This window comes from Dendronephthya gigantea, unplaced genomic scaffold (genome assembly GCF_004324835.1).
Source record: "Dendronephthya gigantea isolate DGI-Jeju-01 unplaced genomic scaffold, DenGig_1.0 000756R, whole genome shotgun sequence".
NCBI lineage: Eukaryota > Metazoa > Cnidaria > Anthozoa > Malacalcyonacea > Nephtheidae > Dendronephthya > Dendronephthya gigantea.
Window position 1 is genome coordinate 1 of NW_021163766.1, and position 13,229 is coordinate 13,229.

At 35.1% G+C, this 13,229-nt stretch overlaps 1 protein-coding gene across 1 annotated transcript; it reads right to left on the reverse strand.

Annotated features, from left to right (window-relative positions):
• Window positions 1-8,807: 8,807 nt before the first annotated feature.
• LOC114544380 lies at window positions 8,808-12,914 on the reverse strand. The gene is made up of 6 exons (XM_028563038.1): window positions 12,754-12,914; window positions 11,661-11,796; window positions 11,310-11,494; window positions 10,445-10,669; window positions 9,985-10,285; window positions 8,808-9,004 (listed from the first exon to the last, which is right to left on the reverse strand). The coding sequence occupies exons 1-6, from the start codon at window positions 12,817-12,819 to the stop codon at window positions 8,808-8,810; spliced, it is 1,110 nt and encodes a 369-aa protein (XP_028418839.1). The 5' UTR covers window positions 12,820-12,914.
• Window positions 12,915-13,229: the final 315 nt, after the last annotated feature.

The window sequence follows — 13,229 nt, forward strand, 5'->3', positions numbered from 1 at the left end:
GGGACGAGGTCCTGGACGGCCTGCCTTAGTTATCCAACGTGAGCAAATTGAATTCCTTCGCGAATTGCACTTTTCATGGGCCAAGATCGCGCAGATTCTCGGTATCAGTGAAAGTACCTTACGACGAAAAAGAGACGAGTTACAGTTATCCACCGATATCGAAGACAATTTTTCAGAATTATCATGTACTGATCATGAACAGCATACATACGTTTTAATAGCCTCGTTGACAAAGGACCTTAATACTATCTATAACCCATTCTCGAGTTCATCCCCGAGACATTTTATTCACTCTTATACCTTAGCCTCAAAAGAGACACATTGGCCGTTTTCACACAAAAAGACGTAATGCGTCTTTAATATTTTTTGTCTCGTTATAAAGACGCACAACAGAAACATTATCCGTCTAGACGAACTAGCGCTGGGTCGGTGGGTGGGTGGGCGGACGGGCGGATGGATGCATGGAGAAAACTTATTATCCAATTGATAATATATTGGTTAAGAGAAATTGCTGTCAAACGCAAGACTCTCACATATTTGGCGTCTTTTTCTATCCATTTTAACCACATATGTTGGCATTTGATCAAGGCCATGATTGAACTATGTCCATCTGTATAAGCAAATTGGTCTGAGTCGATGAAATCTTGAACAATGTGCGCAATTTTAGTTTTGTAGACGCATTTCTCAAATATTTCTCAAATATGGATGGATGGATGGATGGATGGATGGATGGATGGATGGATGGATGGATGGATGGATGGATGGATGGATGGATGGATGGATGGATGGATGGATGGATGATGGATGGATGGATGGATGGATGGATGGATGGATGGATGGATGGATGGATGGGCGGACGGGCGGACGGGCGGACGGGCGGACGGGCGGATGGATGCATGGAGAAAACTTATTATCCAATTGATAATATATTGGTTAAGAGAAATTGCTGTCAAACGCAAGACTCTCACATATTTGGCGTCTTTTTCTATCCATTTTAACCACATATGTTGGCATTTGATCAAGGCCATGATTGAACTATGTCCATCTGTATAAGCAAATTGGTCTGAGTCGATGAAATCTTGAACAATGTGCGCAATTTTAGTTTTGTAGACGCATTTCTCAAATATTCTTATAATAATGTCTGTCAAGGATATAGGTCTTAACTGATTTCAAGAACTGAGAGTGGATTCTTTCGGTATAGGTATGATATTAGCTTGCTTCCACATTACCGGGACTTGGGCAACTTTCAATGAAATATTAAATATTTGCGTAATTGTTGGTCAATACGCCATGTTGAAAAATTCTGCTATGTAATTAAACTACCGTGATGCCTTGCAATTCTGCAATCGGCCTCTTTCCAAAACTCTTTCCAAAACCAGTACGGGAGATCATCTGGTCCTGATGATGTTCCTTTCTGTTTTTGAAAATATTTTAGAATCATTTCATCAGTAAGCGAAGGAACTCTGGTATTCTATGGAATTTCGAATAACTCTGGTCTAGCATAATGAGGGTCAGTACTAACACTTTGGAAGAAGCTATTTATTTGGTTAGGATCAATAGTTGTTGTAACTGATATACTGTTATCTTTCCTTCCTGTGACTCTGTTGACATTTCACCACAAGCCTTTTGCTGCTAATCGGTGTTTACGATTCTCATTCTTTACAGCATGAGTTGATTTTTCCGGATAAGATCATTGATCCTTTCTTGTAAGCGAGTATTAGCTTCACTGTTTCTGGCCTCAATAGCTCGCTTTCGTTGTTTTAGCAAATATTTGACCAAAGGAGAAATAAATGGCGGGTCCTTTCTTGACGTTCGCACTTTAATCATCGGAAAGCTTTTTACGAATTTTGGCCAAACACTTAGATAGAATCTTTCAACCATTTGATCGACACTTTGACCTACTGCAGTAATTTCATTCCAATCGATCAATTCTAGTTCAGTTAACATGTTTAATTTTCTGTATTGTCTCACATCTCTAATGTCTCGTGGATAAGCTATAACCATACTATGATCTGGTCTAACCAGACTTTTCTCGACTTTTACCTTTTTCCAAAACATCCAAGGCAACCGGGGTTGACGGGATCCCTGCAAAAATATTGAAATTTTCTAGCAATATTATAAATTACCCCATCCCTGACTTATATCTTTAATCTTTCAACTTTTTCTGGTATATTTGTTGACGATTGGAGAATAGCTAGAGTAACACCTACACTGCGTCCAATAATTATATGCAAAATCGTTTTTTCGCTACATTTCATTTGGTTTTTAGAAATGAAATGTAGTGTATATTATGGAAACATTATTACATGTGCAAAGCTGTAATTCCCGTGTGATGTTTCCCCGTCTCATTTGTGTTTTCGCTTTCCATCTGAAAAAACAATAAGTTAATGAATTTAAATATATGTCTGTTTAAACGGTAAATAAGTATACAAACAATACAATAAAAATGGCTCAATTAAGAAGATTCAAATTGTATTTTATAAAGATACGAGGCATTTGGCTTTTATAATAGTAAGAAATTTTGACATTAGTTGAAGCCGTCGATTCGGTTGAAGATTTATATCAACAAAAACAGCACAACCATGAGAAAAAGTAGAATCGCTTCCTACTTTTCATCTGTTCGCGCGAATATATTCGCCTGGTGGAGAACCGGCTTAACATCCGAGCGTGTTTTAGCAGAAATTGAACGAGTCAGTATTCAATCTTGACTTCACCGACAGGGGGCCTTCCACTTCCGGTTCATAAGAAAATATTCTGCATAATAAAAAGAGATATAACGCCACACCTTTTAAAATTCCTTCACCACGTAGTCAGGACTACCAAGTTTTCAAAAATTATCGTACTAGACGAGGCGAGGGCCACAAAGTTTTCGCGCAAACCCTTTACTAGCAATAGCAGACCGTGGCGTGATTGGCGCGCAAATGACGAATCCCGTAGCGGTAGACGTATAGCTGTAGTCAAATCTAAAGCTCCCCAATATCTCTTTAACGACCCGCGAGAGCCTCACGAAATGGGGAATATCGTCATCTTCTGATTGATCTTTTTGCCTCCATCCGGAGACCTTGCTTCATATAGTCGCTGCATGTCTGAAACCCATACCTGAATCGATTCACGTGGAAAACGACTCGATTCTAAATTTCATTGCCAATAATCTGCCGTCAAAACATTTTCAAGATGTTTTTGCCGATATTCCCGGATTTTCTAACCCCTCAATAATAACTGGTGACAAGTATTGTCATGATTTGATGAACATATGAATTCTAATGTAATACCACTTACGTAGTAAAATATATTGTGTAATATGAAATCTTGTTTAGCCTTTGTAAAAATGTAACCATAAGTAGCCAATTGTAAATTATCGTATAAGCGAGATTTGTAATTGTATTTTATATATGTATTACAATACGATATATATTACATATGATATAATAATATAAATAATATATATATATATAAAAAAATACAATATAAAATATATAAATAATATATATATATATAATATATATAAATATATAAATATAAATATATATAATATATATATATATATAATATATATAATATATATATATAATATATATATATGTCTATTAAAATAAAATCAATGAAATATTACAAAATTTTGAATATATTGTTCGCTACACTCTGTGTTTCACGTTTCTTCTGAAACGATCATCAGGCGAATGATTACTCTACAGCAGTTAAAGTTTGTGTGATGACGTTTTTGACGTGCTTGCGCTGATACAATTCAAAAATTGCGCGCGCGTTTAAAGTTTTTTGCGCTGAATCTGTTTTTATGTCTACATTTTGCGAAAAGTTCACTTCTTTTGTTTAATGTCGTCTCCTTCGAGGATTTAAGAATTGCCATTTTTTCCTCCAGGCACAGATTGCATGACCGTCCGCCCGCTGAGTAAGCCGGAACGCATTTGATAATTGTCCACTTGATGTTGAATGGTTTGTTTAGTCTTTTTAGGTTCCATGTGTGCTTTGATAGTTCAGTTTCGGATTCGTAGGCTGGGTGGTTTATGGATTTCTTGTGGTTGTAGTATCTGGTCTTGAACGTACCAGCTGTTACACCGATGTAGTTCTTCGACTCAGGAGGATTTGTAGTTGTAATCTCGGCATTATAAACGTGGCTTTCAGTTAGGCATTTACCAAGGAGTGGGCATTCATTCTTGATGCGCCGGTTGCAATTTGTACGATCTGACGAGGTTTTGTTCGATTTCATGATGTTTGGTTGTGGCTGGAAATAACACTTTTTACGTTTGGCATGCACGAGTAGCTAACTTTGACTGAATTGCGGTTAAATATCTTGTGAAGCTTTGAGGATTTTGGAAAGTGTTTATCGATTATTTGAAGGAATTTCTGCGCAACATTAGTTTTAACGTTTTTACTGAAAGGTGGGTTAAACCAGATTATGTTCCGCTTACGTTGTGAATTGTGACGGTGTTGGCTTGGGTTGTGTTGGTCGGAGTAGGTGAGCCTGATATTATAATTACAACGTTTGAGTGATTCTTCGTAAACCGGTAGACTCTCTTTAAAAGATTTTCGTTGGAGGATAGTGAGGATAGACGTTTGTTGATTGACTTCGGTATTTGCTTGATGATGCTAGGTGGATGGTTAGATCTAGCGTCAACATACAGTGGCTCGTTGTTTGGCTTACGGAAAGGTTGGTGATTTCCTTCGATAAGGTTGAGTGTGACGTCAAGAAAGTTTACCAGGTAGTAGTTGATTTCCGCAGTGATTTTAAGGCCATAGTCATCAAAGATTTTGTGGAGATTTTTCCTTGCATGGTCAGCCTGACGACCTCCCGTTCCCTCAAGGATGAGCAATCCGTCATCTCTGTACAACCCAACGTTGTCTATCCCAAAGCTTTCGGCTAGACTTGTTCAGCAAGAACAAACCGACCAGTTCACAAACCTCGGCACCGTCGTAACTTCCCATCGCGACATCGAAAAGAGACTGGTTGTTCTTTTTTACCCACGTTTTATCGTTGCAGAAGAGAAGAGACTTGCGCGGATGTTTAATGATAGAGATGTGATAATCGGTGATTTCGATCAAAGATTTTCCCAAATTTTCCACATGACCTTTTTGAATTGTATCAGCGCAAGCACGTCAAAAACGTCATCACACAAACTTTAACTGCTGTAGAGTAATCATTCGCCTGATGATCGTTTCAGAAGAAACGTGAAACACAGAGTGTAGCGAACAATATAGCCTATTCAAAATTTTGTAATATTTCATTGATTTTATTTTAATCGCTCTATTAAATTTTGATATCGAGCACTCTTTCTTCTTGGATACTTCACTTAATTGTAGTGTCTATATATATATATATATTATAATATATATATTATAATATATATATATATATTACATATATATATATAATATATTATATATATTATATATATTATATATTATAATATATATAATTATATATATTATAATATATATATAATATAATATTAATATATAATATATTATTTAATATATATTATATATATTATAATTATATATATATATATTATATATATATAATATTATATAATTATATATATATATAATATATATATATATATTATATTATATATATTATATATATATATAATATATATAATATATATATATATTATATATATATATATATTATATATATTATATATATTATATATATTATATATTATATTATATAATATATTATAATATTATATATATATATTAAATATATATATATATATTATATATTATATATATATATATATTATATATATTATATATATTATATATATTATATATATTATATAATTATTATATATATACCGGGTGTCTCATAAAAAAGTATCGGTGTTTGATTTGTTATACCTTTAAAACTGAATAAGGAGTTTCAATCGAATAGACTTCACTGAATTCAGAAAGGCCTAAATAAAATTTTGATATATGATTTGAATATATTTGAGCAATATTGAATGAAATAATACAGTTTCATTTCGAAGGAGCAATTTTGAAAATGCTTAAAATTACATTAAATCAGCCGATCAAATTAGCATTTAATTAAATTGCTGTTCTTGTCAACACAACACATATAAAAAATATTAACACATTCGATAGTTTATACATCTGAAAAAGCATGTCCTTGAACACCTATACAACGTCGTGCTCTATTAACCACGCCAGAAAAAGCGTTTTGTACCATTTGTGCATCTAAACTTTGGCACGCTAAGATAACTGCCTGGCGGAGCTGTCTCAAATTCCTAGGCTGCTGCTCATGCGGGACGTTCCAGATTTGTTGCTTCAAATATCCCCAAAGAAAAAAGTCGTAAATTGCCAGATCAGGAGATCGAGGAGGCCAGGGCCAATCGGCGCGTTTTCCCATAACCTTGCCTAGAAACTGTCCGCGAAGATATCGCATCGTCGCATTGCTGGTGTGGCAAGGGGCACTGTCTTGCTGCCACCACATTACACGATGGTCAATATTGTGTTCACAAAAATCTCTCTGAATTACATGATAGCGAATAATTCGTAAATACTCTCTGCTGTCGAGATTCCCTTCCACAAAATGTGGGCCAAGAATAGTACTAGCTCTTGTTAAACCTGCCCAAACCATCACTTGTTCGGCACCTTGAACGAATTCAACGTAATGTTCGCGAGGGTGACCGTTACCATATTGCGCGTATCTGACAACATTGCGAGAGTTTACTTCAGAGTTAAGGGTGAAAACCGCTTCATCAGAAACTATTAAATTGATCAAGAAAACCAGGATTTTTGTCAACTGTGCCAACAAATCGATTGCAAAATGCAAGCCGTTGTGCTGGGTCGCCTTCTTTTAATGCCTGTCTGCGTATTAAAACATACGGATGAAATTTCAGGTCGATTTTCACAATGCGATTGAACGTGCATCGACTTAATCCCAGACCATTTCTTCTGGTGGAACGTTGTCCATTTTCTAGCAGAGATTGTCGGACTAGGTCAATGTTTTCCATCGTTCTTCCAGTTCTCGTCCTTCCACTCCATCCTTTATTGAGGTTAAGACATGTGTCTTCTGTCAAAAATTTGTTGTACGTTCTTTTAATTGCTGCTCTAGTCGGAGCACGATCACCTGGCCAACGTCCTAGCCATCGCCTTCTTACCTCTTCGGCATTATTTACCCTTGCATACTCAATACGAGCCCAAACTCTTTGATCTTTTGTTAGCTGAAGCATATTCAACTTGGTATAAAATAACGATATCCTAATTCGCTTGCATGCCTGAGGTCCCATGAGGCAAATCAAAGCGTTTGGCGAACTTTGGACAAGAAATGTTGGCATTTTTCATTTCCCACAAGGAACAAAGGTCAAAGTATTTTATGTAAACCATAAAATAATACAAGATTGAAGCTAACTTCTTTAAAAACTTCAGAACTCGCGAAAAAAATAGAAAATGTCTTCAAATAAATTTATTAAGTTGTCTTAATTGATTTTTCGCCAGTTTTAAAACTGAAGTTTGGCTTGAAACATTTATATCTCACTGAATATAAGGTGAAAGATCTAGCACTGTATACCAAAATTGAAGTTAGCATTTTCTTAATACTATAAACTTATTTGAAAGCCATACCTGGTATAGTTTTTACATCATATTAAATCAAACACCGGTACTTTTTTTGAGACACCCGGTATTATATATATTATACATATTATATACATTACTGCAAAGTGATATGTTAAATTTTCGTTGCAAGGTACAATCCTTTGGACCCATTTTCCTCCTTATCATTCGTAATCATGTAGCCACAAAACACAAAGAAAGATGGAAGTAAGTCGACGATACCAGTCTCTCCGAAACAATTGGGGAATGTGCTCACAGCAATATGCTGTCTATTATCGATGAAATTGACGATTGGTGCACAGAAAATGATATGGTCCTAAATCACTCCAAGTGCAAAGACCGAATTATCTGATTTGCTAAAGACACGCCGAATTTCCAGCGTTTGTTCATTAAGGTTCAACGTGCACCTCTTTATTTTTCGTGTATATTAAATAATCTAAAGTCTCAAAGAAACTTTTCTCTAAATCCCTAAAGCTTAAAATAAGTATAATCTACGTAATAATAAATATCTTGATTTAATTTTGTAGAACTAGTCGGTTTCCTAATTTGTTTATGCTGTCCAGTATCGTAGTCCATGTCGTAGTCTCTATCATGTTAATTTTTAATATATAATGTTGTGTAATAGTTTTGAATGTATATCAGGTTAGTAAGAAAATTCTGCATGTACAATTCAACATCCTACGTAGCTGCCATTCAGATTTGTTTTAATAAAACTCCAAACTCCATAATGTTTAATGCTTACAGCTTACTGTATAGGGTTTTTCATGTTTTTGGGACAGGACTTTCAAGTTACGACCGTTTTCTAAAATCTTTTGAACGAACATTTGAAGCGTCTACCGTTTACGCGAACTAACCAACGACAACGGTTAGTAAATAGTAACAAACTAACGAAGTTAATCGACAGCATTAACGTGTGTTTTCCCGTGGAAGATCACAAACACAAAATAGAAAATATTTTTAGAGAATGTAATATTGTTTGTAATATATAAAAAGTAATATTGTAATTTAGGTTGCATATATGGATTTATGTTCTACGCTTTACTAAGATTTATCTTACTTTGCCTAGAACAATTAAGTTCCTTTTGTTCCTAAACTTAGTAAACTACACTGCAACAAATCCATGAGTGCAAGTTGTTTTAATAAAAATGCTAATGGTAAACAATACACTTCTTATTAACTTCATCTATCAAATTATAATGATTGACCGTTGTCCGTTGTGGTTCCCGTCACTGCACGAACGGTATTCCAAAAAGAGCTTCTAAAGCATCGACCAGCAATTTGAGCCGCTGAAAATCCAAAGAATGAAACGTCCAAAGCCCGCCGTTTTTGGTCAACATACAAGTGAGGAAATCAATGAAAGGATTGTTGCCATGGCGTTTACGGATTTCATCAACATGCCTACCAGGCATGATGTTTGTCAAATCTTAAAAAGTAAAGTAATCACATGAATATGCATGCAATACTCTATCAACCTAAAAATCGTCTTTTGTTTATGTTTTGATCTAATGAGGGTAACAGGGCGGTATTCAAAAGAAAAAATCTTTGACCAACTATTACAACACATAATAATGAACGCCACAAAGAAGACATAATTGAGGCCTCAAAGAAGGGTGTCTTTGTGGACGAAAGAGCAACATCTTGGGAGCTATACAGTGTGCGGTGCGGGGCACCCGGCCCTCGACTATGTCGTTCCTTTTGACACTGCGGCTGTATTTCAATGAACTGAAATCCAACCTCTATTTAATTCGATAATTTTCAAGATACTAATAATTTTTCTCATTCAGATCAAAAGTTTATATTGGCCCAAAAGGTTGGTATTCGTAATCTGGGGCTTACCTTTGATAAAAAATTTCGTACTGTAAAACAATCCTAAGGATTTATATTCAAAATAAACACTGTTTCTTCGGAATCTAACTGGAGAGTGCCTTTCACCCATTTGAGAAACCTAGATGCAAAACAAATAAATTAACGATTTAAGATGTGTCGCATGTGCGAAGTCACGCTGTAAAAGTGACCAAACAAAAGGCTCCTTAAAAATGGTTTCAAAAATGGGGCTTTAAAATAGCCGTACAATATTTGACCCCTATAATTAAGAATAGGATTCCCCAGCTCGATTGCCGATGCTTTCGCAGCTATATTTCTTCAGAAGCACGTTACCCAATAAAAATATTTTGCTTAATATTCTTGTATGTTTGCATGGCCGGTGACAGTCGTTAAGTAATTTAGCTTGTAGGTACACTACGTAAGTATTTAATACTGCAAAGCTTTCGGACCGTTAATTGCAGGTAATTAATTTCAGGTAATTGCACTGATGAAGGCCCGGCCGGTTCAACGGACCGAAAGCTTTGCAGTGTTAAATACTCACGTGTTGCACCAAGCTAAATTACTTAATATTTTGCTTACTTGAAAGCATCCAGATAACAATTCCTTGCTTTAGAAATTCCACCAATTTCTCTTCACGCCTTGTTCTTACAGCCTGGAAATTGTGGTGTAGAGATTTGGAAAGGTAGCTCATTGCTGCTGTTGTCATTATCATGGATCCACACGTTTCTCCACTAGCTCCATCTCGTACTTTTAGATGACTTCCAGGGGCGTAAAGGAAATCCATTCTCTCAACTAACGTTTTCCATATCTCTGGCTTGCTAAGAGAGAATGACTTAGTTTCGTCACAGCAAACGAATGTCAATACCCCGTCATAGGATACCTTTAAAAAGAGAAATTCTAATTCATCGGTCCCTTAGGTACACACTATTGAGTATTTAATAATTATTGCCAAAAGACAAGAAAATCGGTCGTTACAATGTAAATGTCAAGCAATTCTTCCTTGTTGATAAAATACCATGATAAACTGAATGTTATATACCTTAGAAGGCTGCCAATCTAAATGAGCTTCAGCAGCAGATCTGACTTCGTACTTAGTTGTCTCAATTCTTTCTTTCAAACGAAGCACAATATTCTTTTCAGCAGCTTCATCCTCCAAAACATCAATAACCTTTTCCTGATGTTGCAATTCCTCGTAATAATCATTGACGTCATGTTTACTCTTACCCATTTCGACGAAAGCAATTTTTTCGAGCAGTCGTCTTGTCTGAGAAGGAATTTATACAATGTAACATGTATCAGCATTTTCTGTTCGCCCAACCGTGCATAATTATTTACGACAAAGAAAAAACAAAAAACCAAAGCAGTGATCTGTTCATGTTTTGGGACAAAGGTAAAGCATTGGTTTATCAAAATTTCTTTTAGTGTTCAAAATTCATTCATCCTGAGTAAACAGTTTGAATTCTCATTAAACAACATACTTAATCATTATCGAAATAACGAAACCAATCGAAAAATATATTTAGGGCTTGGATTCTCGAAGTGTACAAAGAACCACTATGAAACTCAATTTTTAAAAAGAGAAACCAATCCGTCACCGGGTTGAACATCAAAAAAAGCCACCCAAAATGAGCATAATTGGAAAAATTTTTGTTTCCAAAATATTGAAAAATTGTATATTAATTAACAAAGCTTCCCATTTTAACAATTTTAGGATGGTTTGTTAAATATTTTACTTAAAATTTTTCTAGTTTCAAAATTAATTCAAAGCAAAAGTTCAACGGATGTTTCTCAAACACAGGATCCACTTTGCCAAACATAGAAACTAATTGAAAAACAAGAATAAAAATAACTATATAACTATTTTCCCCGTTGAGTAATATAGGAAAATTTATATTTTTCTTTACCACATATTTTTCCGTTGACTTTAAGGTTAACTCGGTGGTCTTTCGCATCAATTCTTTACCGTTTGTTAGGGCTTTAGGGTGCCATGCGAACGTATCCACCATGAACACCATTGCAACAGTTTCACCATTTCTTTTCAGCTCACTCGCCATTTCGTAAGCCAACAGACCGCCGAACGAGTAGCCAGCTGAAAATGCGTTTCAAAAATCGTGGGCATGAGCGAGCATCCAGCTACAATAACTGACGTAACTGATGTAACTAAAAGACCCCTCTTGAATGACACGATACGGTAAAATTTATTATTTTTAATTTCTAGTTGGTAACAATATAGTTTTCATATAATTTGTTCTTACCAAGATAAAATGGACCTTCAGGCTGGATTTTTTTTATTAAATCTACATATCTACGAGCGAGTGTCAGCACCGTTCCATATTCACTCCTCTCAAATGACGTATCGTCCACTCCAATACCATATAATGCAACATGTGCCTGAAAAAAATAATAACTGATGAACGAATGCCATCACTCTATACCAGATGCAAGCATTAAATAATTTAATTTGTGAAATGATGGAGAATCACTTCATATGTACATATAATAATTGCGTATATCCCCTGAACTTGCATTTTAGATAGATAGGATAGATTTAGACACTGCCTTAATTCATGTAATACAGCGTAACTTACTGCGGTAAAGTGTTTTTAAACCACGTATAATTTTTTATTTACCTATAATTTTTTATTTCTATCAATCAGGGCATAAAAATGCCTCGAGATTTGCAGTTTTATATGGTTTTTCGTCAAACCCAGCGTAAGGTCGTAATTGATATTATTATTGATTGATAACTTTATGCATCTTAATTGATACAAGTTTGGTTCTACCTAGATTCTGATTGGGTAAGAGCCTACAGACAATTTTCACTGACTTGTCACTTACAACGACATTAAACAATTATTAGCTTCGCTTCGGCAGATAGCATTGGCCTTGGTCCAAATATTTCTTGTTATTATACATTATAGTAGTAAAAGCAATTTGACTGGCTAATAGTTGACAGATAAATCGCGCAATCACGCAAAATTCAGTTATCTGCTAGCAGATAACTGAGTTATCTGCTAGTGAGCCTGCGGTAGTTAACAAGCGGTTTCATTTGAATTCATTCGTTAATACTATGTTTATTATTCTTCAAATTTATAATAAAACAATTATTGAATTCGTTTTTGTGATATGCAGAGTTATCAAGGTCTCGGTAAGCGATAACGCTTACCCCGACCTTGATAACTCTGCATATCACAAAAACCTCATCCAATAATTGTTCAATATCATGCTCAGCGTCATGCAATAACTGTTAATAGTTTGTTTTTTTATCCATATATAATTTATGAATCTGATATAATAAGAATCTGATTTTTTACCCTGCAACCGGACCAAGTTGCTTGAAATCGTTACCTGTTTTTGGAAACCTTGCGCGAATGACGCTAGTCCAAGCGCCGACTTTTCGCTGGAGTGTGTCATAAATACTTTAACAAATACGTTATCTGGAGTATAAATTGGAATAACTTTCTCTGGATTTGAAGGAATATTTATGTTCTGCAGCTCAAGCCCATTGTTAATTCTTCCAATCTTAACTGTGTCATTGTAGTTAATTTCAGGTGAAATATTTTTTTATCTTCTTCATCGTTACTTGACAAACTTGGTTTCCTTTGCTTTACTTCTTCCGAGGATTCATTGTCCGCACTCGTCGATTCTACGTTTTCTATTTGTTCCAGAATATCATTAACGATTCTTAGACCATTCACATTTGGTTGGATAAAGTAATAAGCCTATATGTTGAGGAAAAACACCCGAATTAGCATTTCATCCATGCATAATTTTATTGGCGCTTAATTTAAATAAAACTTACATAGAGTGAAGGATGATATTAT